The 26,242-nt window shown below is 44.0% G+C and overlaps 1 protein-coding gene across 2 annotated transcripts in view; it reads left to right on the plus strand.

The window, feature by feature from the left end:
* The first annotated feature begins 7,107 nt into the window (after positions 1–7,107).
* Positions 7,108–26,242, plus strand: part of PPP1CB (protein phosphatase 1 catalytic subunit beta) — a 57,290-nt gene continuing 38,155 nt past the window's right edge. The window contains exons 1-2 of one of the 2 annotated variants that reach the window (XM_077813635.1): positions 7,108–7,380; positions 24,240–24,470. Coding sequence is in view for 1 of the 2 variants with exons in the window: in XM_077813634.1 (XP_077669760.1) it covers positions 7,329–7,380 (52 nt within the window). In the remaining variant the exon portion in view is untranslated. The remainder of the gene's footprint in view (positions 7,381–24,239; positions 24,471–26,242) is intronic. The other variant, XM_077813634.1, reaches the window with a different exon arrangement.

Genomic DNA, 26,242 nt, shown 5'->3' on the forward strand with positions numbered 1-26,242 from the left:
AAAATGTGGGGACAGGAATGATTATCAGCCCCTCCTACAATGCTGGCTCTACCCAAGAGCCACGTGCCCAGTGTACAGTAGGGTCCAGGAACATTGATTTACTCTGCCCCTGCGGCTACTCACCATTTTGGGGGTCTTGTGGCTCATGTGTGCTGGCCTAGGGTCAGCCAGTTAGTGACAGGTATGTGAATACTGGCTATGTTTTAAATCACTGAATCAGTGTTCTGTGCGTTGCAAACAATACTGCTTCTGTAAAATGTTGCATTTTGGCTTCACAGAGATGACCTTGGGAGCCCAGCCTCCCTCTTTGTTATTGCTGGCTGAACAGCTGCACAGAATTAGAAAGTGGCCAAGAAGAACTAAGGAGGACTTTCTGCGTGAGGTTATGATGCACTCTGTGGCCAAAAAACAGGAATTGAAAGAGTGGTGGGACAACGGGGAGAGGGACCGAAAAGAGAACATGGCACGCCAGAATGAAGTCATGGAGCGGCTCTTAAACGTTATGGAGAGCCAAGTGGACATGCTCCAGGTGATACTAACACTGCAAACCAAGCAGCTCCGTGCCCGCACTCCGCTGCAGCCGTTGTCACAAAACTCTTTCCCATGATCCCGTCCAGGCACTGCCAACACACTCTTATCAACCTCCTGGCTCCAGTCTGTATCCGCTGCATTCCACTCCTGCCCCATCACAGTCCAGCACTGCGGACTCCCAGTACCCACTGCACTCAACACCCGTCCCTCTGCAGTTTAGCCCTGTTGGAAGTACAGTACCCGCTGCACTGTACTCCAAAGCAGAAGGTTGGATATGATCCCTGGACATACACAAATCTTCAACCATCCAGGACCCCATCTCCTCCTGGGACCTTCCCTTCCCCCAATCCCCCGCAGTGTTGATGTGTTTTTTTTGTTTGTCTCTCTCCTCCAGTTGTTGTTTTTTAATAAAAGAATTGTGTTCATTTGAAAGCAATCTGTATTCTATTAATTGAAAGCAAACAGAGCCCTGGAAAGCAACAGGCAATTTTCTTAAAGCTTCATATTGCATCATCTGCACCAATCACAATCACCTCCTAACATTACAAGCACTGCACTCCTGAGCATAGCAACAAATATTAGTGGCTTTCAGTTTCAAATTGCTGCCTCAAGGCATCCCTGATCCTTATGGCCCCTCTAATAGCCCTGGTCTCTGGATGTTCAAATTCAGCCTCCAGGCACTGAGTCTCAGCATTCCAGCCCTGAGTGAAGCTTTCACCCTTCCCTTCACAAATATTATGGAGCGTACAGCACGCAGCTATAAGCATAGGAATATTGTCATCGGTCAGGTCCAGCTTCCCATATAGGCAGCGCCAATGGGCCTTTATATGGCCAAAAGCACACTCAACAGTCATTCTGCACTTGCTCAGCCTGTTGTTGAACTGCTCCTTGCTGCTGTCAAGGTACCCCGTGTATGGCTTCATAAGCCACAGCATTAAGGATTACAATGGGCATTTCGACTTCCCCTACGGTGATCTTCTGCTCTGGGAAGAAAGTCCCTGCTTGCAGCTTCCTGAACAGGCCAGTGTTCCAAAAGATGCATGCGTCATGCACCTTTCCAAACCAGCCTGCGTTAATGTCCGTGAAATGCCCACGATGATCCACAAGTGCCTGGACAGCCATAGAGAAATACCCCTTCCAATTAATGTACTTGGTGGCTAGGTGGTCTGGTGCCAGAATTGGAATATGCGTGCCATCTATCACCCCTCCACAGTTAGGGAAGTCCATTTGTTCAAAGCCATCCACAATGTCACGCACATTGCCCAGAGTCACGGTCTTTTGGAGCAGGATGTGATTAATGGCCCTGCACATGTCTGTCAACACGAGTCCAACTGTGGAGTTTCCCACTCCGAACTGGTTAGCAATCGATCGGTAGCAGTCTGGAGTAGCCAGCTTCCACAGTGCAATCGCCACATGCTTCTCCAATGGCAGGGAAGCTCTCATTCTCATGGCCTTGTGCCGCAGGGCTGGGGAGAGCTCCTCACACCGTCCCATGAATGTGACTTTCCTCATCCGAAAGTTCTGCAGCCACTGCTTGTCATCCCAGACGTGCATGATGATGTGATCCCACCACTCAGGCCTTGTTTCCCAAGGCAAAAAGTGGCGTTCCACTGTGGTCAGCACCTCCGTGAATGCCACAAGCAGTCTTGTGTCGTAGGTACTACACATGGCGAGATCAATATCTCACTCCTCTTGCTTTTGTAGCTTAAGGAATAATTCCACTGCCATTCATGATATGTTGGTCAGCGCGAGCAGCATACTGGTCAACAGTTCAGGATCCATTCCTGCAGACCGAAGAGGCAGAGTGCGCAGTGCAAAAACCATTGAAAGATCCCACCAAATGCAGACAGAAGCACAGGGATTGTTGGAATGCGAAGCAATGCATCACAGGGCATTAGGACAGGAACCAGGATGCCCCATGTCCCCCTTCCCCCCCCGCCTTCCCACAACTCTTAGCAGCAGAAGAGGAAGAGATGCTCCATGGGATAGCTGCCCAGAGTGCACCGCTCCAAATACCGCTGCAAGTGCTGCAAGTGTGAACATGCTATTGTGCAGGCAGCTGTCAGTGTGAACACACAACAGCAATTTCCTTAAGCGCTCTCTGAATGGTGCTGTAACTGCCGGCACCATAACTCTGCCAGTGTAGACATACCCTTTGGAACACCATTTCCCCCTGCACCCTCTTTTGTCCATCTCCTTTAAAATATGAGTCTTTCGTAAGCTTATAAAGTCCCAAGTGCACCATGGCAAAACTATATGATACTACGGGGAAGTTTGCTGACTAGAAAGGAGAAGCAGGGGGAAAAATAGACTGTTTAGGGTCAGTGGTAATGAAGCTGAGAAGGGGAGAGTAAGGAACAAAGAGAAGTGTGGGATCAGTGCAGGCAATTTCAAAATAATAGGAAATTAACAAAGGGGAGAAAGATTAATGGGAATTTACATCAGTATATACTCAGCTCCTCCTTCCACACGAAAGACCAGTAAAATATCTCTGCTCTGCATCCTTGCTTGGCAGAAGTGGCTAAGCACATCTCCTTGATCAATGAGAGTTAGAATTGCATAAACTGCACCTATGGGCTTTTTTTTTTTTATTGTTTAACCAAAATTAATAAACTTAATAGTATGCAAAGTGAACTCTGTGATTCACAAGATTTTTTGGCATATTACTGTTTAATTTTAAATGGTACGTCACAGTTACAAAGTTAGAGTTAAATAACTTTATTCTCTGAAATTAAAAAAATCTCAGTTTCATTGTACTGTGTAATAAATGCATAGAATTCTAACTTTCTCCCCTGTAAATTTAATTTCCTTAATTGAGCCATAATACCACCAGACAATTATTTTCTTTCAACAAGCAGATTGAATTTGTTTCCCTTTTAAGACCAAGCACTTTTTTTATGGAGTCCTTAATGAACCATGTCGCAAAATGCTTCCTGTATTGCAAAATGCTTCAAATTATTTCATGTTACTATATAATATACCATGATCTGTGCTGTGTTTGATATAACTTGAATTGTGGTTGCCAAGATTATGGTTTGTACAGTATGGATTTTTAATGTCCCTTGTACACACAGCTACCACACAGTTTTGCCCGGAGCAACAATCGTTTGCCATCTTTTGGAGTTTGTGATGCAAAACGATTTGTATCAGTGTCACAATGCAATATCACTACGCACCTCCATCCTGTCGTCGTGCAACATTCTATCACTGTGCAACATCATCATGCCACTGCACAATGTTGTGATCACTTTCAGGGCAGTTCAATAATGTGGGACTGATCCACTGAAACTGGGATAATGCTTTAAAATTCAGGATGGGTAGCACATCTACTACATTGGGCAGCGCTGAAAGTCCTATTTTTAAAAGCTGAATAGTTACTTTTTCTAACTTGACAAAAAAAAACTAATGTCCAACTGTCGTTTAGCTTTTCACTGTTTATGGAAAAGACTGATAATGAAGAGAGTTTGTATATGCATATAAACTTTTAGCAGATGAGTTGGAATTACATTTTGGTGTCTATCTCCAACTGGGAATATAAAGTCAAATTTTGAGCCTTTTTATGGGCTCTTCTTTTCTTTTAGTACAGCCAAGTGAAACTTTATCATCACCCCACACATTTTGAAAGAGCTCTTTCTCACTTTAGTTGCCAGGCCCCTTAACATAGATTCCCACATATTCATTGAATCATTCAAGAACTTTTAAAGCTTTGTTCATACTAGTTTTTCCTTGATCGTGACATGAAAATGAGTTCTTGAAAATCATGTAAGATTACATGGGCTGTGTGGACCTAGGCAAAAATTCAGACTTGGGCTCCTAGAGCTAGGAATCTAAATCTGCATCTATATTTAGGTATTTATGTGGCCTGATTTTTCTAGAGCAGCTGCAGTTTGCACAGCACCAGTGACAATCAGCTACATTTTAGCATCCTACATACAATTGAACATATTGGCCCTACTCTTGAGAATTTTTAACTGTTGCTTTCAAAAGTATTTTATGTCCATTCAGGTAAAGCACCAGTTGGCAAAAGCACATAAATTGAAATGGTCAGGAAGTAATGCTGAAAAATATTTCAGGAATGAGAAAAATAATAGTGTTAAAGATCCCATCCACACTGGAGCATAGACTAGCTGAGCTAGAAAATCATTCCTGACACCTGCATTAGAACATGGGTGTAGTGAACACAACTTGGTATTTCAGTGTGGACAGTTTGTTTAAATAAATTGGGACCTAAGACCGGTGTGGTTTCAGCAGGTGGATGCAGTGGTGAGCTGGGTCCAGTTTGCACCGGTTCACTAGAACCAGTTGTTAAATTTAGAAGCTCTTTTAGAACCGGTTGTTCCGCGAGGGACAACTGGTTCTAAAAGGGCTTCTAAATTTAACCGGCCCAAAGTGGCGCCTTAGGCGCCGACTCCATGGGTGCTCCAGCCCTGGAGCACCCAAGAGGAAAACCAGCAGCTCCCCGCCCCACGCCCAGCCCCAGCTCACCTCCGCTCCGCCTCCTCCCCTGAACGCACTGCCCCACTCTGCTTCTCTGCCCCCCACCCCAGCTTCCCGCGAATCAGCTGTTCACGCGGGAAGCCAGAGCAGGCTGAGACACAAGCGGCGGCTTCCTGCTCAGGCCCAGGGAGGCAGAGCGGAGGTGAGCTCGGGCAGGTGGGGGGCACGAGGAGGGCTGCCCGCGCTGCAGCAGGTAACCCGGGGGCGGGGGGGTGCAGGGGAATCGCTCCCCGCCCCAGCTCACTTCCGCCACCCTCGGCCTGAGCGGGAAGCCACCGCCTGCTTCTCAGCCCTCCCTGGCTTCCCGCCAAACAGCTGATTCGCGGGAAGCGGGGTTGGGGGCGGAAAAGCAGAGCGGGGCGGTCCGTTCAGGGGAGGAGGCGGAGGCGGAGAGGAGGTGAGCTGGGGCCGGGTGTGGGGCAGGGAGCTGCTGGTGGGTGCTCTGCACCCACCAATTTCCCCATGGGTGCTCCAGCCCCAGAGCACCCACAGAGTCGGCGCCTAAGGTGCCACTTTTGATGTGATCAGTGGGAGAGCGGCCGCTCCCCCTGCTTCCCCCCCAGTTACGCCCCCCCCGCCCCTAGGAGCCAGAGGGACCTGCTGGATGCTTCCTGGGAGCTGCCCCAGGTAAGCACCGCTGGGACTCCCCACCTTGCCCCCTGGCAGGTGCCTCTGGCTCTTAGGGGTGGGGTGGGCACTCACTACGGTGGCCCACGAGACCCTCCTGCCCGGTTCTGGGGGCAGTCAGGGGACAGGGGAGGGGCATGGATGGGGCAGGGGTTCTGGGGGGGGCATCAAGGAATGCAGGGGGGTTGGATGGGGCAGGAGTCCCAGGGGGTGGGGGTGGGCAACGACCCCCTCGTGGGTTGAGGAGGGAACCCGTTGTTAAGATTTTGGCAGCTCATCACTGGGTGGATGTCTGGTGGGAGGCTGGGTCAGCCTATTTGAAACATACTTCTAATGAAAACTGAGCTTCTCAAACGTGGTCCCAGGAGCTGGGCCTTTCAGACAAGCATAAACGAGTGTGATGCCAGATCAGATCACAAGAGCTGCTAAGGGCAGGTGTGAGCACGTGAGTTACAGCTGGGAAAGCCTGGGGATGCCTGACAGATTCCCTGCCCGGGACCTGACTGCCGGTAGGTGCCTCTCTGACTACATGACACTCAATATTCTGGATTCAGAGTAGCAGCCGTATTAGTCTGTGTCCACAAAAAGAAAAGGAGTACTTATGGCACCTTAGAGACTAAAAAATTTATTTGATCATAAGTTTTCGTGAGCTACAGCTCACTTCATCGGATGCATGTAGTGGAAAATACAGTAGGGCGATTTCATATACACAAAGAACGTGAAACAATGGGTGTTACCATACACACTGTAAGGAGAGTGATCAGGTAAGGTGAGCTATTACCAGCAGGAGAGAAAAAAAGTCTTTTGTAGTGATACTCAAGGTGGGCCATTTCCAGCAGTTGACAAGAACATGTGAGGAACAGCAGAGGGGGAAATAAACAAGAGGAAATAGTTTTACTTTGTGTAATGACCCATCCATTCCCAGTCTTTATTCAAGCCTAGTGTAATGGTGTCCAGTTTGCAAATTAATTCCAATTCAGCAGTCTCTCCTTGAAGTCTGTTTTTGAAGTATTTTTGTTGTAATATTGCGACTTTTAGGTCTGTAATCAAGGTGACTAGAGAGACTGACGTGTTCTCCAACTGGTTTTTGAATGTTATAATTTTTGAAGTCTGATTTGTGTCCATTTAGTCTTTTACATAAAGACTGTCCGGTTTGGCCAATGTACATGGCAGAGGGAGAACCCGTCCCTGCCCCCACCGGACTCCAGCTCGGCCCGGCCCCGCTTCCAGCACTGGGAGGCCCAGTTGGTTACTAGACCCGGGGCGGGAGTGTTGGGGGGGAAGGAAGATCATCTCAAACCTATGCCCACCTAGGGGAGGGCCTGAAGTGCAGCAAGACCACCCCGTTGCGCCTGCGCAGTAATATTGGCCTAGAGGAGTCCTTTGCGCCTGCGCAGTTGCTGAAGTTCCGAAGCGAAGCAGCCACGGCCGGGGGAGCGGGGTTGGCGCATGCGCAGTGGGGGTAGCCTGATCTCTGAGGCGGGGAGGAGGCGCGGGGGTTGATCTCCCCCATTTAACGGAGCGGGACCGAGGCCGGCGCTTTTGGGTGCCAGCGCTGGAGAAGCGAAGCGCCCGGCGGGTTTCTTGGGGCGAGTCGCCACCTCCTCTAGTCCGTGAAGCCCTCTCCACCCCGCCTATCCCCGCCCGGGACTACTGAGTCCGGTGCACACAAAATGGCGGACGGGGAGCTGAATGTGGATAGCCTCATCACCCGGCTGCTGGAAGGTGAGCGAGCCCCACCCTCCAGCACGTACACACGGCGGGGGGGGGGACGAGGCAGGAGATTCCCCCCCCCCACAGGCGAGCACACACACACCGGGGGCCGGCATCCTTCCCAACCCCACACCCGGAGGGGGGGCAGAAGAAGGGGGTTAGGGGGCAAGGCGGGGCCCTTCCCAACCACACGAGGGGGAGGGGGGCGCAAGGCGGGACCCTTCTCAACCCTATGCGCGCGCAGCGGGAGATGGGGCTGAGGCTCTTGGCCCCGTGGGGGAAGGGAGAGCAGCGGCGAAGGAAGGATGGGGAGGGGGGGTCACTCCCGCGGTGCTAGGTACGCTAAGCTATTTCAGTGATGGGCTGAGGGGACACCTCGTACTGCTACATACTTCGCTGCTGAGACTGAGAGGGGTGGGGGAGGTAGGTAGGTAGGTGATGTCCTGCGTGCACTGGCCCCTTCGCCATCAGCGTGTGCTGTTCTGTTAGAGGGGCCATCAAGGGCTAGTGCTTTGAAACATTATATTTGCACCAATATGCAGGAGGGGGGTGTGTGTGTGTGCGCGTGTGTGTACACGCACCCTCTTGGCGGGGTCTCTGTAATGCGAATGCCTGGCTCGTATCAGTGTTTAAACCCCAGGATTGTTCTGTTAAAGCTGCCAGGGTGATGGGTGAGATAGAAAAGCCTAGCTAGTGGGAGGTCTCTCCCTCTTTCCTATCAGGTTAGTAGCACTTTTTCATGGCTTACAAAAATTGACAAATGTTAGGGATGGGTTTTTGGGGGGTGTGTGTGTGTAAGGGGAGGCAGAAGGAATTTTGTCTAATGCAGTTCCTCTGCCCAGCTCTGGGGCTATTTCTAATGTGGCTATAGTGTGAGAATAATCGGTGAAGGGGTCAATATGCCTTTTTTCGGTATTACCAAATATATTTTTTGTTAAGGTAAGGGAAAATAGTTGACTAACTTCCCATTTGCCAAGGAGCAGGATACTACTTCTGTCCTTAGCATCATCATTTGATGTTCTTGGATTGGGACTATCCAGTCTTCCCAGCTTCCTTCCCTTGCCCCCGACAAATATCTGGTCAGGGAAGAGAACGGGTGCGGATGTGTGTGGTTCCTTTTTAAAATGGATGTAACTTCTGGATTTGGAAGGCTACCAATGTGACATTCATACAGGTTTTGTTTTGGAGTGGGGATTCTTGGCCTGGAAGAGAGAAACAGAAGTTTAATAAATCTGTTTGAATTTTGTATATCCTCTAATTTTTGGGTGGTATCTTGTTTAACTACATTGGTAATGTAATGTAATATATAGGTTTGTGAATATCCTATTGTAGTCATTCTTCCATCCTTCTGAGGGTGAAATGGAGTGGTAATGCATTACTAGGATGTTATCGAGTGTATAATGAGAACTTGCAGGCACCTGTATTTATAATGAAATGTAGGTAGATATTGTTGTCTATTCGGCATTAGGCAAGAGTTCATTTCTGTGAGTGACTTGAAGCTTGAAACACTGCTAACAAGTTTTAACAAGTCACTTTTACCAGTGAAGGCCGTATTCTGTTTTGTTTTTACTCCTATAATTACAGATAGGCCCATTTGTGACCTAGTCAGCATTCACTTCCTACCATAAGCTCAATTGTGAGGGTGGGGTGTGTGGGGAAAATGCTCTGGCTCAGATCTTTGTCTGGGATAGCACTTTCTAATATGTTTTAATTGTTTTCACTTTATTCATCTATAAATTATAGACTTGTGTTTTTAAAAAGTTGCTGTTAGTGTCTAAGCCTGCCTGTTACCATTTATCTTAAAATATTAGCCTATTAAGACAATAAAGCTAAAATCTTGTGTATATGTCCAGTAATTGTTTTGTTTTTTATCTGAAGTTCATATCCATATTAAAGTAGTTTATAAAATAATACGAAGTGTTTCAAGGGTGTATGTGACTGTTAGTCACAGGTCACAGCCACCTTGTAGGTTACTTAGATTCACAGTCAAGACTGTATTGGGGAAATTCGTGCTTAAATCTTTTCACAATATTAAAATGTGTATGATAAAGGCAAATTTTAGACTTAACTGTTCAAATTTGTGCAAGTCTTTGTACAGACAACTTTTTCTAAACCATCTTTAAAATCTAAGATTTGGTTTACTTTTTGTTTGACTTGAGTGTAAACAAAACAGATTTTCCTTAACTTTGAACCAGAAAGATTTTTTTTCTTCACTTACCTCCCACTAAGTTTAACCGAGAGTTTGTATAACTTCTCTCTGCATCAGAGGGAAAATAGATCCCTCTATCACTGCATTGTTCTTGTGTGTGTGTTTGTAAGTGTCTCCAAACAGGTGTGGGGTTTTTTGCTTTGATTTAAATTTTTGCTTATATTTCACATCTTCCAGTTTCTGCACTATGAATGTACCATAGGATGAATAAAAGCTTGAGTACTCCAGTTTTAACTTTAAAGTTTCTTATATGTAATCAGATACTTAGCAATTTATAATTTGTTATGGCATTGCTTCTGCTTTGGTAAAGTTGCAGTGTAGAATGTGTTTCAAGCAAAAAGTAAGCCTGTTAATTCTCAATCTAGGAGCAGTATGTTACATATTGTCAATTGTCTTTGCCATTTCCACTTAGATGGCCAGAAATAGTAGTTTTATAGTGTAAAAATGTTATTAAAAGCTTTAAGAGAATCTTATTGCAGTGTGTTGGTCCATAGCATGTTCTAGGGCCTTCTGCTCCCTTTAAATGAAATGGATGGTTTTAACTCTGAACAGCAGTTACAGTAGTCTTTCAATAGCTGCTGCTTACAGCTCATTTTGCAATGTACTAACTCAGGGTTTCTCAAGTATCAGGGGGTAGCCGTGTTAGTCTGTTTTCAAAAAAACAACAGAGTCCAGTGGCACCTTAAAGACTAACAGATTTATATGAGCATAAGCTTTTGTGGGTAAAAACCCCACTTATTCAGATGCATGGAGTGAAAATTACAGATGTAGACATAAATATACTGACACATGAAGAGAAGGGAGTTTTTACCCACAAAATCTTATGCTCATATACATCTTAGTCTTTAAGGTGCCACCGGACTCCTTGTTGTTTTTTTTCAGGGTTTCTTAAACTTCATTGCATTGCGTCCCCCTTCTGACAACAAAAATTACTACATGATACTAGGAAGAGGGACTGAGCTCGCCCAAGCCCTGTTGCCCTGGGGTGAGGGGGCCAAAGCCTGAGCCCTACTGCCACGGGAAGGGGGGGAGGGGCAAAGCTGAAACCCAAAGGCTTCAGCCCCAGGCAGGGGCCATGTAACCTGAATCCCGCTGCCCAGGGCTAAAGTCGTTGGGCGTCGGCTTTGGCCCTGGACAGTTTGGCTCAGGCTTCAGATTTGTCCCTGGGCAGTGGGGCTCGGGCTTTGGCCCCAGGCCTCAGCAAATCTAAGCCAGCCCTGGTGACCCCATTAAAACGGGGCCGTGACCCACAGTTTGAGAACTACTGTACTAACTACCGGTACTTATAAAAATAGCAGCAGTAGCAAGAAACTTCTGCCCTCTTTAGGTTGCTGGATGACTACACCTGTTTTTGAACATTAACCTAGCAGTGATGATCCATGCACTTTAAGACTGGATTACAGTACTATAATTGCCTGTGCCTTAGTCAATCAAGGCCAATTAAACTCTGTCTTGTACAACACAGAGCAACCTGTCTCTCTTGATCAGAACTAGCTGCTGAGAGCACATCAGTTGATTCCACCCTCCACTTGCCTCCCTTTTGTTGCTAGGTCCTAGTTCTCAAAGATCAGAAGCATACTACCTCTGAGAATGCCTTACCATCTGAAGCTCATGGACACCTGCACTCATGACCACACACACACTCATTTCAGAGAATGGAAACTCTTGAGATCTGGAAGGCAAGCTTCTTAATGCTGGATTCTAGACTAAACACTCCTCTTGAAGAGATCAGAGCAATTCTTAGATTGGCTTGTCAGCGACCATTGCAAAACCCACCTTTTCATAGCATTAGATTCCCATACATGCTAGAGAACTTAGATTCTTCCCTCCCCTTTTAAGTGGTGAACTCCAGGATGCAAAGAAGAGCCTATTTTGAATTCACTTTCTTTATTTGTAACTTGTCCAGAATATAAATGCTACGGTTGTTGGTGCCTTAAAACGGTGGTTCTCAACCAGGGGTATGTGTACCACTGGGGCTATGCAGAGGTCGTCTTGAAGGTATATCAACTCATCTAGATATTTGCCTAGTTTTACAACAGGTTCATAAAAAGCACTAGTGAAGTCAGTACGAACTAAAATTTCATACAGACGACTTTATACTGCTCTATACGCTGAAATGTAAGTACAATATTTGTTACAATTGATTTATTTTATAATTGTATGGTAAAAATGAGAAAGTAAGCAATTTTTCAGCAGTAGTGTGCTCTGATACTTTTTCCATTTTTGTCTTTTTTTATAAGCAAGTAGTTTGTAAGTGACATGTAACTTGGGCTATGCAAGACCAATCAGACCCCTGAAAGGGGTACAATAGTCTAGAAAAGTTGAGAACCACTGCCTTAGAAGTACCTATTATATAAAGAAAACAAGGAGAATGAATTCTGCATCCGATGAAGTGAGCTGTAGCTCACGAAAGCTTATGCTCAAATAAACTTGTTAGTCTCTAAGGTGCCACAAGTACTCCTTTTTTTTTTTTTTTTTGCGAATACAGACTAACACGGCTGCTACTCTGAAACGTGCATGCTATGAGTAAACTGACTGGCTTACAAATTATGCTGCTAGCACAGAACATAGCAGGCACGCCTTGTCCTTTGTCTTGTTTCCCTGCCCTCCAGCTCCTAAGAGCTGGCAGACATACACCCCTATTCTTCTTGCACTGAGATGGGGAGAGAGACCCTCTGCTTTTTCACTTAATGCTTGCAGACATGTGCCATAAGCCTGGTCTTTGAACCTGGTGGCTGATATTGAGTTACAGCAACTAGATACAGGTTGTGTGTTGATTAGGGGGCTGCTGAGAATCAGGGCTGGTCTAGACACAGAAGTTGTGTTGGTCTAACTTAAAGCAGTTTAAAACTTAAGCCAGTACAAACCTCTCTGTGGACACACCTGTTTGAAATTGATTGTTTGTATTGTAGTAGCAGCCCCCATCATAGAACAGATCCCCTTTGTGTTAGATACTGTACAAACACAAAATAAAGACTGTTCCCTGCTTCACAGAGCTCTGTTTAGCTTCAGCAGGTAAATTTATTGAAGTAAACTAAACATAAGAGTTTCATAGATTATAAAGCCAGAAGAACATTGTAATCACATTGTCTGCCATCCTGTGTAACACAGAGTATAGGACTTCCCTAGATTAATTTCTGTTCAAACTGGAGCATTGAGTATATCACTAAGGTATGCTTTCCAATCCTTTAATCCATTGGTTCTCAGAGTGTGGGTCGGGACCCCATTTTAATGGGGTTACCAAGGCTAGCGTTAGACTTGCTGGGTCCTGAGGCTGAAGCAGATGCGTGAGCCCCACCGCCCAGGGCTGAAGCCCTTAGGCTTCAGCTTTCTCTCCCACATCCCTTCAGGAGTGGCAGAGCTTGGGCAGGCCGAGGCTTCAGTCCCTCCTCCTGACAACAAAAATTACAATACGACTGGAAGGGGGTCGTGGTGCAGTAAAGTTTGAGAACCGCTGCTTTAATCATTCTTATGGCTCTCTTCTAGACCCTCTTCAATTTTCAACATCCTTCTTGAATTGGTGGACACAAGTACTGGGCATAGTACTACAGCAGCGGTTGCCTCGGTGCCAAATACAGATGAATTGTAACTTCCTACTCCTGTTCGATATTTCCCTGTTTATGTATCCAAGGATTGCGTTAGGCCTTTTGGACAGAGCATCACCAAACAGGCTTAAATCAATATAAGGCCTGATCTACACTTAGGTTTGCTGGAATAGCTATATTGGTCGGGGTGTGAAAAATTACACCCTTGAGCTCTGTAGTGAAGCTGACCGAACCCTGGTCTAGACACGGCTAGGTCAATGGAAGAATTCCTCTGTTGATCTAGCTAATGTTGCTCAGGAAGGCAGATTAACTACAGCGGTGGAAGAAAACCCTTTGTTGCTGTAGAAAGCATCTACAGTGTGGCATTTACAGTGACACAGCTGCAGTGCTGTAGCTGTGAAACTGTAGAACCCATAATGTAGATCATAGGTAATCAAGAGGCGGATTGCAGGCCAAATCCAAACTGCCAGGTGCTTTTGCGTGGACCATGAAGTCTTTTTGTATACTTATTATTACCATTATTGATACTGTGGTGTGAAAAATGTTTTTTTGGAGTCTGGACCTTAACTATAACTTGACCAAGAAATTTGGACCTTGACCGAAAAAATAAGACTGTTCCCTGGTATAGACATACTCTGTGTGACAATTTTTCTTTCTAAACTCTGATTTTTAGACTAGGCATAAGAAAGCTTACTAGTTCTGTTAATACTAATTCATCAAACTGTCGGTCACCTGATAAGTTGTGAAACCTTATTCCGTAAAGTCTGAGTGTCTCTTAACTTATTACCTTTGTTCAAAATTTATGTAACATTTCAGAAGCTTACAGTTTAAAGAAAGGTAATGGTCTCAGCTGGTTCCCTCTCTGGTAAAATCTGAGACGTTTGCTGATTTAAGACTTGTTTCCATATTCAAGAAAAACTGCAAGTGCCCAATCAAGTGAAGAGAACTTACTTTAGCCTCCTATTTTAAAAATTGATTTTTTGGGAATTTGACTTCATTGGACAGTTGTAGCTACTTGAATGTAGAAGCAAGAAAGTCTGCCAGTAACATGAAACTCAAACAGCCTCTCATATAGTTCTGAGAGAGAATTGCAGCCAAGGTACATTCTTTAGAAACAGTGTCCTTTTCAGCAAAAAATTACAATTGTCTGTTTATCTAAAGGTTACTATAAGATTGGTGGTCGAAGGTTTCTTCGGCTTTACTTGGTGCATTTGCAATGCTCCAAGCATAGCCAGCTTCCAGAGCAGCAATGGAAAGAAACATTTTTTTAAAATAATAAATTGCATGTAAAAGCACTTACCTCCCAACCCCTTATGCCATGTAGCAGTAGTTTCAAATTCTTTGAAATAGGTGAAAATCTAGTTAGTGATGTCCATTTGTTTTGTGGAACTGTTAACATTTTGTGTAATTAAGGTTCAATAACAAATATTGAAAAAACAAACTAGGTTACACATGGCTTTAAAATCATGTCATTTAGACTACTCCGTCCTTTAACTACAGTTTCATCAAGACTCTAGGAGTTCATGAAGACACAAGAATAGAGAGAGACACAAATGTTTCACTATTGACAGAATACAAGTTTTTATACACTATACAACATTGGTTCTAGCTCAAACAATTTTTGAGGTAGAGGTCACTAAAATCAGTTAGGAATTGTAAATATGTAAGGGAGAGATTTTTAAGCTGTACATTACAAACCCCCATAGCTGAAACTAATCCTTGGAAAGATGCAACTCCAAACTTTCTAATTGCTGCTGTTAGTTTCCATCCCTGGTGGCGTGAGGTAATTTACTTAAAATCACTGGTTCCTCTGACTAGATTTAAAAAAAGAAATACAGGCAGTCTTCAGATTCTTAGTCATTCTTGTCTAGTCAGCCCTTGCTACACAGTACCATAACTTGAAAAAAAAAAACCTCTTGCTTGTCTAGATTTACACCTAAGCTGTCATACTCTGAAGTTGTTACATTTTTGTCTTTTATATTTGTCATAGTAAAATAGTGTGCATTGTGCAATATTTGTACTATGCAATGTTGGGACCTAACCCTACAAGGTACTAAACATCTTTAATTCTTGTTGATTTCAATAGGAGGTAGACACCTGGCACCTTGCAGGGTCAGGTCTTCGTGCAAAACTCAAACTAAAGGCTGAGATTGGAATAGTTCCAAAATGAAAACTAAGCTAAATTCAAACCATTCAGTATTATGGAAGAAAATGACAAACTGTTTTGGTGGTTTTGAAAGATCACTTTTCTTCCTTTTCACAAGGCACTTAAGCATAAAGGAGCCACCATGCTTTTTCACTCTCTTCTCTCATACATTATTGCTCCAAAAATGTTTTATACTTGGCTTGTGGGGAAAATAATTTGGCAGTCTGGGATAATGCTGTTGTATGCCGTATCACAGAATGGATCGTCATAGATGTGGGAAATGAGGGATGTTCTCAGAAAAGAAAAATAGAACTAGAAAAGTTCTATCACAAGGATACACAAACAAATTATGAAAAATAGACTGCAAGGAACAAATAGACTGCAAGGAACAAACTGTCATTTTTGATTCAGACATAAAGTATCATAGATACAGCCGAGGGAGGGAGGGAGAGTATAACAAGTTAAAAAGAAGCAAGATACCAGTTTGCTTTATCTTCTCCCCCTGAAAAAAAAACTTCAGACACAATTGTAATAGTGTATTCAGTTTCAACTGATAATATTGGGAGGGCAGGTGTATCTTGAAATTAATATTGGGTGTGGAGGGTAACAAAAAGGTGGGAATCATATTGCATTTTAAACTTCAGTCCCGAAGGGCATTAAAATCATAAACTAGCCTATTTTTAGCAGTCTGTAAATCCTGGAAACGTTGAATTGGGGGAGAGAGAGCATGCTAAAAAGCTTGTCCATTTGGATGACCTCATTATTGTAAAATTAAGGAAAATTTCAGTTTGCTGGTTTTGTATCTCATTAAGGTTGTAACAAAGTATTGATCATTTAACATATCTTTCTGTTTATATATTCTATGGCATGTAAATAAGTTTTAGCCTGAATCCCTCAACTTTCTTGCATTCAGAGTATAGCTACATTTTAATAGAGGTGAGGAAAAAGTAATTATTTAATTTTAATAGAATGTGCTTTTTAAGTGGACAATTGAGCTGAATTTTTTTATTTAAGTCAGTGACCTGGGATGTGGTTGTGGATTTTAGAAAAATTCAATCAATGCAGTTAGTACTGTGTGTTCTATCTAATGTGAAGCATACTATATTTGGCAATTAGGGAGGTCAAGTTTCATATGAAACTGACCTCATGGAAGAACATCAGATCTTACTGATTAATAATGTAATGTGTAACATGTTCCTTCAGAATTTTTAGGGTGTTTGAAAAACTTCATCTTAAGCTTGTCTCCAAAGCATAGGGGATTTTTTTTGTGTTTTTTACTTTTGTAGTACAATTTCATGCTTTCCTAATGTAGACTAGTTCCTTTTAGTATTTCACAACTCCTAAAAATAAATAAATAGCAAGTTAAAGAAGTATGGGCTGGATGAATGGACTACAAGGTGGACAGAAAGCTGGCTAGATCATTGGGTTCTACAGGTAGTGATCAATGGCTCCATGTCTAGTTGGTAGCTGGTATCAAGTGGAGTGCCGCAAGGGTCAGTCCTGGGGCCGGTTTTGTTCAATATCTATCTTCATTAATGATCTGGAGGATGGTGTGGATTGCACCCTCAGCAAGTTTGCAGATGACACTAATCTGGCAGTAGTGGTAGATGTGCTGGAGGGTAGGGGCAGGATACAGAGGGACCTAGACAAATTGGAGGATTGGGCCAAAAGAAATCTGATGAGGTTCAACAAGGACAAGTGCAGAGTCCTGCACTTAGGATGGAAGAATCCCATGCATTGCTACAGACTAGGGCAGGGGATCTCAAACTCAAATGACCACAAGGGCCACATGAGGACTAGTACATTGGCTCGAGGGCCGCACCACTGACACCCACCCCCCTGCTGCCCCAGGCCCAGCCCCCACTCCACTCCTTCCATGAGGCCCCACCTCTTCCAACCCCTTCCCCGAAATCCCCACCCCCAACCCCTCCCCCTCCCTGCCCCCAGGGGGTGCAGGAGGTGTGCAGGGTGTGGCAGGGGGCTCAGGACAGGGTGCGGGGTGCGGCAGGGGGCTCAGGGCAGGGGGTTGGGAGTGCAGGAAGGGTGCGGGGGGCGGGCTCCGGCCCGGCACACACTGGGGGCAGGGCAGGTTCCCTGCCCCTGGGCCACTTCGGGAAGTGGCTGGAACCTGGGGGAGGGAGGGCAGAGGGCTATCTGTGTTGCCCTGGCTGCTCCTCCCAGTTACCTCCCCTGAAGCTCCCAATGGCCATGGTTCCCTGTTCCCGGCCAATGGGAGCTGCAGGGGATGGTGTCTGGAAGCAAGGCGCCGCCAGTGAGTGCCAGGCTGAAACCACTCTAGGTAAGCGCGGGGGGAGGGGGGGGGAGCTGGCAGGCCTCAGAAAATAATCCCGTGGGCCATGTGTTTGAGACCCCTGGACTAGGGACTGAGTGGTTAGACAGCAGTTCTACAGAAAAGGACCTAGGGGTTACCATGGAAGAGAAGTTGGACATGCGTCAACAATGTGCCATTGTTGCCAAGAAGGCTAACAGCATTTTAGTCTGTACAAGTAGGAGCATTGTCAGCAGATCAAGGGACGTGATCATTCCCCTCTATTCGGCATTGGTGAGGCCTCATCTGGAGTACTGTGTCCAGTTTTGGGCCCCACGCTACAAGAAGGATGTGGAAAAATTGGAAGGAGTTCAGTGGAGGGCAACAAAAATGTTTAGGGGGCTGGAGCAAATGACTTATGAGTAGAGGCTGAGGGAACTGGGATTGTTTGTCTGCAGAAGAGAAGAATGAGGGGGGTTTTGATAGCTGGTTTCAACTGTCTGAAAGGGGGTTCCAAAGAGGATGGATCTACACTGTTCTCTGTGGTAGCAGATGACAGAACAAGGAGTAATGGTCTCAAGTTGCAGTGGCGGAGGTTTAGGTTGGATATTAGGAAAAACTTTTTCACTAGAAGGGTGGTAAAGCACTGGAATGGGTTACTAGGGAGGTGGTGGAATCTCCTTCCTTTGAGGTTTTTAAGGTCAGGCTTGACAAAGCCCTGTCTGGGATGATTTAGTTGGGGATTAGTCCTGCTTTGAGCAGGGGGTTGGACCTCCTGAGGTCCCTTCCAACCTGACATTCTATGATTCCATGCAATCTTAACATTAAATAGTTAGCTCTGCACATAGTATGTATGCTTAGCTGACTTGCAAGCTACATATCAAACTAGCAGGTTACAGACAACTAAGTCAAAGAGCCACAGGAGAAAGTTTAACTAACAAACCTTAGCTTGTATTTAAAAGGTGTCAAGAATTTTTTCCCTTACTTTCTACCTTCTAAAAGATTAATAACTTTCATTGCTGTCTTTCTGTTTTGTAGGCATTGTACTCTCACCATTCTCTAAAAATGGAGCTGCAATTATTTTTTTTTTAAGCTTTGAATTTACATATTGGTGAGCTTTTCATGCAGTAAGGTAATGAGGAGGGAAGTAAGCCAAAGCCAATAGTAATACAATTAAGAAAATAGAGTAAATGCAATCATAGAGCAAGCACTAGATTAGAAAGTTAGACTTCATAATTGAGTTTGTGTGGGGTTGGCCTTGAATGTGATGAACTTCTCCCATCTGGTGAATTAAGATTTTTGTTTTGATCACTAAAATCTTGATTATTGCATACCTGTCTCCAGTTTAGTTTTAGAAACTGTCAAACTATAGACTGCAGAATTGGGAGTGGCACATCATTGCTTTTACGCTAAAAGGCTGTGGTGTGTGTATATATAAGGGCCAGGGTCCATTTGCAGTATAACTGCATTAGCTTGACTCCAAAGTTGGAGATATAGTTATAAAAATGTTTTGATGCAGATGTATTCTAACAGGTTAAGTGGACTTGGGGCATGGGTGAGAATTTTTGATGCAGTGTTTACTAGCCAGTAATCCTAGAAAAGAAATGGTCAAAATCAGTCTTCAGAGCTTTGCCTGATGTCTCCAGAATTTGTATCCCCTTGCACTAAAATGGTAGCACCCATCAGAAGTCCCACAGATAACATTCTTGTTGAACTATAGAACCCACCCCCCCTTTTTTTTAAACCAAAAAAAAAAAATTATAATACTCCTTCCCTTTAAGAATTTCTTCTTTTTTGAAAACTAAAATGCCAAAACAGATCCCCCACTCCTCAGCATGTTGGCATAGAGTCACAAAGAGTACTCCTCCTTTCCATAGGATAAGAATACTTAGTATACTCATGCTATCTAACACATGTATGTTGCTGAGGTTGGGGTTAAAATTGTTGTGTAATTGTGAAGAATTTAGTGTATGTTTTGACTGTCCATGTTGGTGTACAGGATTTGTATAAGGACAGAGTCAGTCAAAGTGGTTAATATGGTGTGGAGGGGTTGCGGTATGTTAAAGGATATCTAACTGGACATTTCTCTGCTTTTATGGGTTTGCTTGGGTGTGTGATTCCTTAAGCATCCTAAATTGGCTTTAAATGATTGTTCTTTGTAGGAATAAATGCGTTCTGACAGACAGATCCATTTTCTTAAAATTACAGACTTAAATTCTACTCATAAAGAACATTTTGCATTCTTTCAGTAAAACAATCTTGCTCTGAATGCCTTCCTTTTCTTTTTGATTGTGAGTTTACTGTAGGCTTGGATTCCATCCCTACCTCTGCCACAAATCTATTTAAATCACCTTTGTCCAACAGTGGCCACTTGGTTTTTCAGTAAAATGGGGATAATGCTATCACCTCACAAATCTCTTGTAAAGATTGATGTTTAGAGTACTTGGATACTATATTGTGGTGTTTCATAAATAAAGCCATAAGAACATTAATCTGCATTCAGTGTAGGGTATGGATGGTGTGCAGTAAATAAGGCATGGGGTCACATGGTATATAAACAAATGCTGGTTGACAGTTGTCAGTCCTGTGCTCTGAATGAGCCAAGAATTTTGTGAGAGGTGAGGTGGAGGGAAGAGAAAGTGGTATGTGATCATGTAATTAAAGACTCTGTCATGCCTACGTGAAAGAGGGCCAAGTTAAGGTTGCTCAGGTCACCATATTTCTGGCAATCCTAATTTTTAACTGCTTGACTTTGCAGCTTTGACCCGTTATTAAAAGTTACATTAATATAGGCCGAGGACACTTAGGATGACAATTGTACAATTTGTTAAAATAACATAAAAATACTGATGTTTGGAGGAGAAGCTGTCATGCAGTAGGGAAAAACTCATGTTCTCAAGTGTCAAGTCCTGAGTAGTGAGGTGTAAAGCCACTGTAGATGCTGAAACGAATCTAGTGTTGGTCTCCATCCCAAGCCTGATTTCCCAACACTGCACCACTTTATATTCTTCTAAAACTAGAGGATGCAAGCATAATATAATCCGTTTTAACCCTCCTCCCAGTGACCTTTGTTTACTGTAGTTTTTTGCTGTTTAATGCAGATGAATCTCCTTGGGGGCAGGGATCTATTCTTAGTTGTCTAAACACCATGCACATGCATAGCATTACATAAATAGTAATCTGAGTCCCTATCCTTACCTAGGAACTTCTGAAATATAATCAGTGCCTTGATACTGCACTGGTCATTATGTATAAAATAACACCTTTTTCTGATTCAAAACCATGTTGAAAAATGTTTGCTTAATCCTAAAGCTTTGTATTACAGTACACCTGGGAAAATGGCAATGGTGGATTACTGTTGTGGATTACTTTCCTAGTGTAGTTGGAGGTTTCTTGTGTTTATTTTTTTTTTTAAATTTAGAAGGCCTCTTCAAGATTTATAGTATGTAGAGCAATTCTAGTTTTGTATGGCTCTTTGAGAATGATTACATAGTTAACTATTTTTTGAATAAGTTTGAAACTTGTGTTTAAGTATAATGAAGCTTATACTCTTGATTTGGTTGTTTTGGGGCACTTTTTGAGGTTAGCAAAAAAAAACAAACAAACATTAAAACTGGATAAAAGCTTTTGTGGTCATATCTGGAATTCTTGAATTTCCTTGAATCCTGTCAGTGTGATATTGAATTGAAATTGCACTAGTACAGGGGTTCTCAAACTGGGGGTCAGGATCCCTCAAGAGGTCACAAGGCTATTACATGGGGGGTTGTGAGCTGTCAGCCTCCACCCCAAAGCCCGCTTTGCCTCAAACATTTATAAAGGTGTTAAATATATAAAAACGTTTTTAATTTATAAGGGGGGGGTCACACTCAGAGGTTTGCTGTGTGAAAGGGGTCACCAGTAAAAAAGTTTGAGAACCACTGCACTAGTCACATAGTTCCATTTCCTAGTGAAAGATGAGGCTAGTGTCCCTGTCCTGATAGACGAAGGGTAGGCCTTCACTGCCGAGTTAACTGTGGTAATCAGTACGCTGGGGCTTACCCTGCATTGGCCTAACTTGGGTGTGAGTGGCTGCTTCCACAGTGGTGCTGTACTTGTGTGAGGTGCTAGGACTTCTGGGGTCCTATTCATGATTCTTAGTTCTGCAGTGAGCTGTGCCACTTTGATTTTTTTTTTCCCTCGGTGAATTGTGGGAGAGCTTGTCAGTCTTTCCAGGCACATGAGGGGAATTGTGGGATGGCATTGGAGTACTATCAGCAGGGCCATCCTTAGGCATACACAGAATACGCAGCTGTGTAGGGCACCATGAAATTTGGGGCACCAAATTGCCCCAAATTTCATGGTGCCCTACACAGCTGCGTATTCTGTGTATGCGGCAGCGCCGGCAACCTCCCCATCCCCCAGCTGACCCACCTATGTGTTCCTACGGGAGTGTGGGCCCAGGGACAACTCCCTCCGCCCCTGCCCCTCCTCTTCTCTCTCCCCCACCTCTTCTCTCCCTCCCCTGCCCATTTTCTACCCCTTCTCCTAAGCCCCCTCCCCCAGCGCTGGCCTGGCACTGGCAGCTGGGGTCATGGCTACCCACACACTCACTGGCGGTGGCGGGAAGCAGAGAAACCCAGCTCGCTCTGCTGGTTCCCCGCGCTCCACTCTGCTGGCTCCCCACTGTGTCGTTCCGCTTCCCACCGCTGGTGAGTGCGGCAGGAGGCGGACCTCTTCCCCCCGAGCAACACGGCTGGGGCAGGGCGAGCGTAGCAGTCTGGGCTCGGGTAGTTCTGCTTCCTGCTGCTGGTTCCAGGATCCCTGCTAATCCTCTGGCCTCTGGGCCCCAAAGTGACCCCCCCACAGCTTCTGCCTCTGCGGCCCTGCAGGCCTTGAGCACAGCCCAGACCCCCTGCAGGGGAGGGAAGGGGGGAGAGAAGAGCAGGTGTTTGGGCTGCATAGGGCACCATAATAGTTAGGGCTGTCCTTACCAGTCAGCATTTGAGTGGTTTAGGCTATGCTCACAGTGTAAAAGAAGGAGGTTACCAGCCTGAGTATAAGTAGTGCTCAAGCTTTAGCCTGTATTCCAGGATTGGCCAGCTACTTTGACTATACAGCACCACAGTCTTGGGTGAGGTTTTGTGTGTGGATGACTGTAGCAATTGTACTGTAGATACAGCCGGAGTTAACTCTGCAGTGAAGACCACTCTTGGATGTGTCATCTGCTTTAAATTCCACTGCTTATGAGGTGTTGATGCAATTGTGGTCCTGGGTAGATTGGTCTCTGAAAAAGTCTCATCCTTTATTCTCTGAGTCCTACTTCTTCCAAAGAAAGAACAGTGATAAGTCTGTCCGAGAGCCCTTGTGCAGAGTTTCAGTCTATCCTCTAGCACTAGAAGCTGCTCTGAAGTAAGGCTACAATTATGTCATGGAAATTTTAGTAAATTTCACAGCAGGAGTGCAAGATAAAAAGATAAGTAATTGAAAGGTCACCAAATGATGTAGCTTCACAACATTAGCTTACACGAGATTGTAGTGGGAGTGCTGAAAGGTGAGGCCAGGGGAAGGCAGGCGGGCAGAGTTTTGGAGAACAAGCCTATCCCCCACACGTCTTGCAGTGGCAGCTCCTGTCTTTTAAGGCTGGGTACAGATCACCATTCCAGACGTTGACCCTGTGCTTCAGGTTGCAGTGCCACTCAGTTTGGGGCCTAATCAAAAGTGTTTTACAGATGTCACCAGACTTTATTCAAATTAATGATTTCTGTGACAAAACTAGCCTAGGTAAGGAGATAAAAGGAGGAGTCTTCAGTGTGCTGAAGATGCTCAGCTCCGTCTCCCCCTCATGTCTGACTCTGCATCTATACAGTGAAACAGATAGTGCAGTGCCCATATGAGGTCTGTATGTTTGGAAGGTTGCCAGATGGTTGAAGCCCAATCCTGCTACAAACTGTTAATATTGGTAGGCTCTGAGAAGCAACAAGAAATGGTGAGAGTCATGCTGGTACCCAGTTGGATAGATTAGTGTGTCATTTATAACTGTCTAAATGGGCCATCTTGATTATCACTACAAAAGTTTTTTTTTCTCTTGCTGATAATAGCTCATCTTAATTAATTAGCCTTACAGCTTTTATGGCAACTTCTGCCTTCTCTGTATCTATCGATCCATTCCATTTTATGCATCCGATGAAGTGCGCTATAGCCCACGAAAACTTATGCTCTAATAAATGTGTTAGTCTCTAAGGTGCCACAAGTACTCCTGTTCTTTTTGCGGATACAGACTACTGCGGGTGTTACTCTAAACCAACCATTTATAACAGATGTACAGTTTAGGGGTATTAGATCCAAGATTGCTGTTAGATGTTAAGGTAACATGGATGGCAGTACCCCTTTTCATCTGCATCTGGTAAGGCAAATGCAACCACTTTTTTGGGAGTGGACTTTGCTTCCGATATCTGTGTCTTTGAGCTTGTATGTAGGGAAGTTTTATACTGGTATAAGGTATGAATTCAAACTGTTATACCAGTATAACTCTCCATGTGGGGACACACTGCAGTATAAGAGTGCCTTTTTCCCAGTTAGCTTTTATCACTGGTGGAAGGTAGTTTACTTCAACCTGCTAACTTGAGTTGAACCTCCAAAGCTGCCTTATCTTCACTAGGATTTAATTTCAGTTAATTAACTAGTTTGCTAACTTAAGTTAAGAATGCATCTTTTTTTTTGTAGAGCCAATGCCTGAGTGATTTGGTACCAGATGACCTCAGATTACATCTATCCATGCTTGTATTGCCTCACTTGGTCTCAAACTAAAGTTTTTCTCAACTGTAAATCCATGGAGGCTGCTGGCAGCATATTCTTCATGAAAAACCCTGTGGTTCTGAAGTTTGCTTTTTCCCCTTTCCAGTCTTCAAGAAGCCCAGACCTTGTAAAACTGATAGGCATTGGTCTGCTGGGCAGGTAATTAATGAGTTAAGAAGTTTGACATTGTATCTGGTTTGATACTGTGAATTACATAAAGGCTTACTGTGTTTACATATTTAAAAAACTCCTTTTTGTGGATGTAATAAGTGCCCAAAGAAATGGGCGGTAGATGTGCTTAATCTACAGAGGAGCATATTTTTCTGGTTAGGATATAGTCTCATGTGTTTTTGCTACATATCTGCTCTTTCAGTGTTATCTGTAGGATCATCAGCATCATCAGTAGATGAAGCAGTATACATTGAAAATGAGATAAGAACATGCCAAAACTCATTTTACTCCCAAACTAGAAAAGGAAGGGAAAATTAGACTTTAACATTCTTGACCAGGCAAATTAAATCAAGAGAAACAACAGTTTGTTGAAGGAAAGTGCAGTTCAAGCTGTATGCAGCCTATGACTCAAACTATAGTCATTGATCTCATTCTTGGACAAGAGCCTTGTAGGTAGAGCTTCAAAATTAATTCTTAATAGCTTTTCTATTTAAAGCCAACCATAACTTTATTGAAGCTTTATAACTTTGTAAATTCTTCAGGACAGGAACTCTTTTTGCTGTGTTTATACAGTAATTCCTTAGTACAGGTCAATACTGGCCCATGACTTGGGGTCCTATGTGCTACCACATAATACAAACTACTAAAACTACTTGAAAACTGAGCAAGCAACACAAGTGCAAGGGCTATTAACTGCGAGACCTTTACCATTATTCATCACTTCCTTTGGCGGGAATACTTGCAGAATGTGTGTTTACATAAAATGCTAAAGGCAAACATACCAAAGAATACTATTCAGCAAGCATTCTTAATATGTTCAGAACTGGAAGCCCATACACCCCTGTGGCTCTTGACCCACCTCTTGTGTTTTGCCTCTGGCCTTGTCGTTACTAGGAAAAGGTGGTGTTAGCACATAAACTAACGGATTGGGTCATGTGCTAAAACACTTATTCCTAGTGAATGCAAGATCTGAGTTGCCTGTTTATATTTTATTTCTAATCTTAGTATGGTTATGTGACTAAAAATTCTAACTAACAAGATGTGTGACATGTTGGCATTGTTCTTGTCGATTAGTATAACAGCTGTCGTGCGTCAATAGAACAAAGCAATTTCTAGCTTGTGTTTGGGCCATAGCATATTTAATCAGGTTATTCAGCAGTTTTTTTTGACCCAGGAGCCTATTGTTGTAAACTTAACAGTCCAGTTGTCCTACTCCCAATCCTGAGGTCTGAACTATCAGCAGTATAATAGTATGGTTACATCTACACAGCTCCAATACCCAACCACCCCCATGGCAGTGACACTCAGAACCTGGCTCAAGTGTCTGGGCCTTGCATTACAAGACTGAATAGCAGTGTAGACATTCCTGCTCGGGCTGGAGCCCGGCTCTGAAATCCACCAAGAGGAGTGAGGTTCTTAGAGCCTGGGCTCCAGGCCAAGTGGGAATGTCTACTCTGCTATTTTTAGCCTTGTAGCTGAGTCCATGTCAGCTGATCTGGGCTCTGAGATTTGCTTCCTGGGATTTCTTTCTGTTGTATAGACATACCTTTTGATGATTTTCAAAACAGCAGCCAAATAGGAAAAATCTGTTCTTTTTAACCAAGTATTATATACTTAAATATTGCAACTTAAAAATATGCGTATGTCTATTATAGGAACATAATAGAAAACAAGTGCAGTGAAAATTAGTGTTTTGGTGTTCACGGAAGCACTGGACTTCACTAAATGTACAACATAGGAATACTGTTCTCCCAACTATA

Source organism: Eretmochelys imbricata, chromosome 3 (genome assembly GCF_965152235.1).
Source record: "Eretmochelys imbricata isolate rEreImb1 chromosome 3, rEreImb1.hap1, whole genome shotgun sequence".
Lineage (NCBI taxonomy): Eukaryota > Metazoa > Chordata > Testudines > Cheloniidae > Eretmochelys > Eretmochelys imbricata.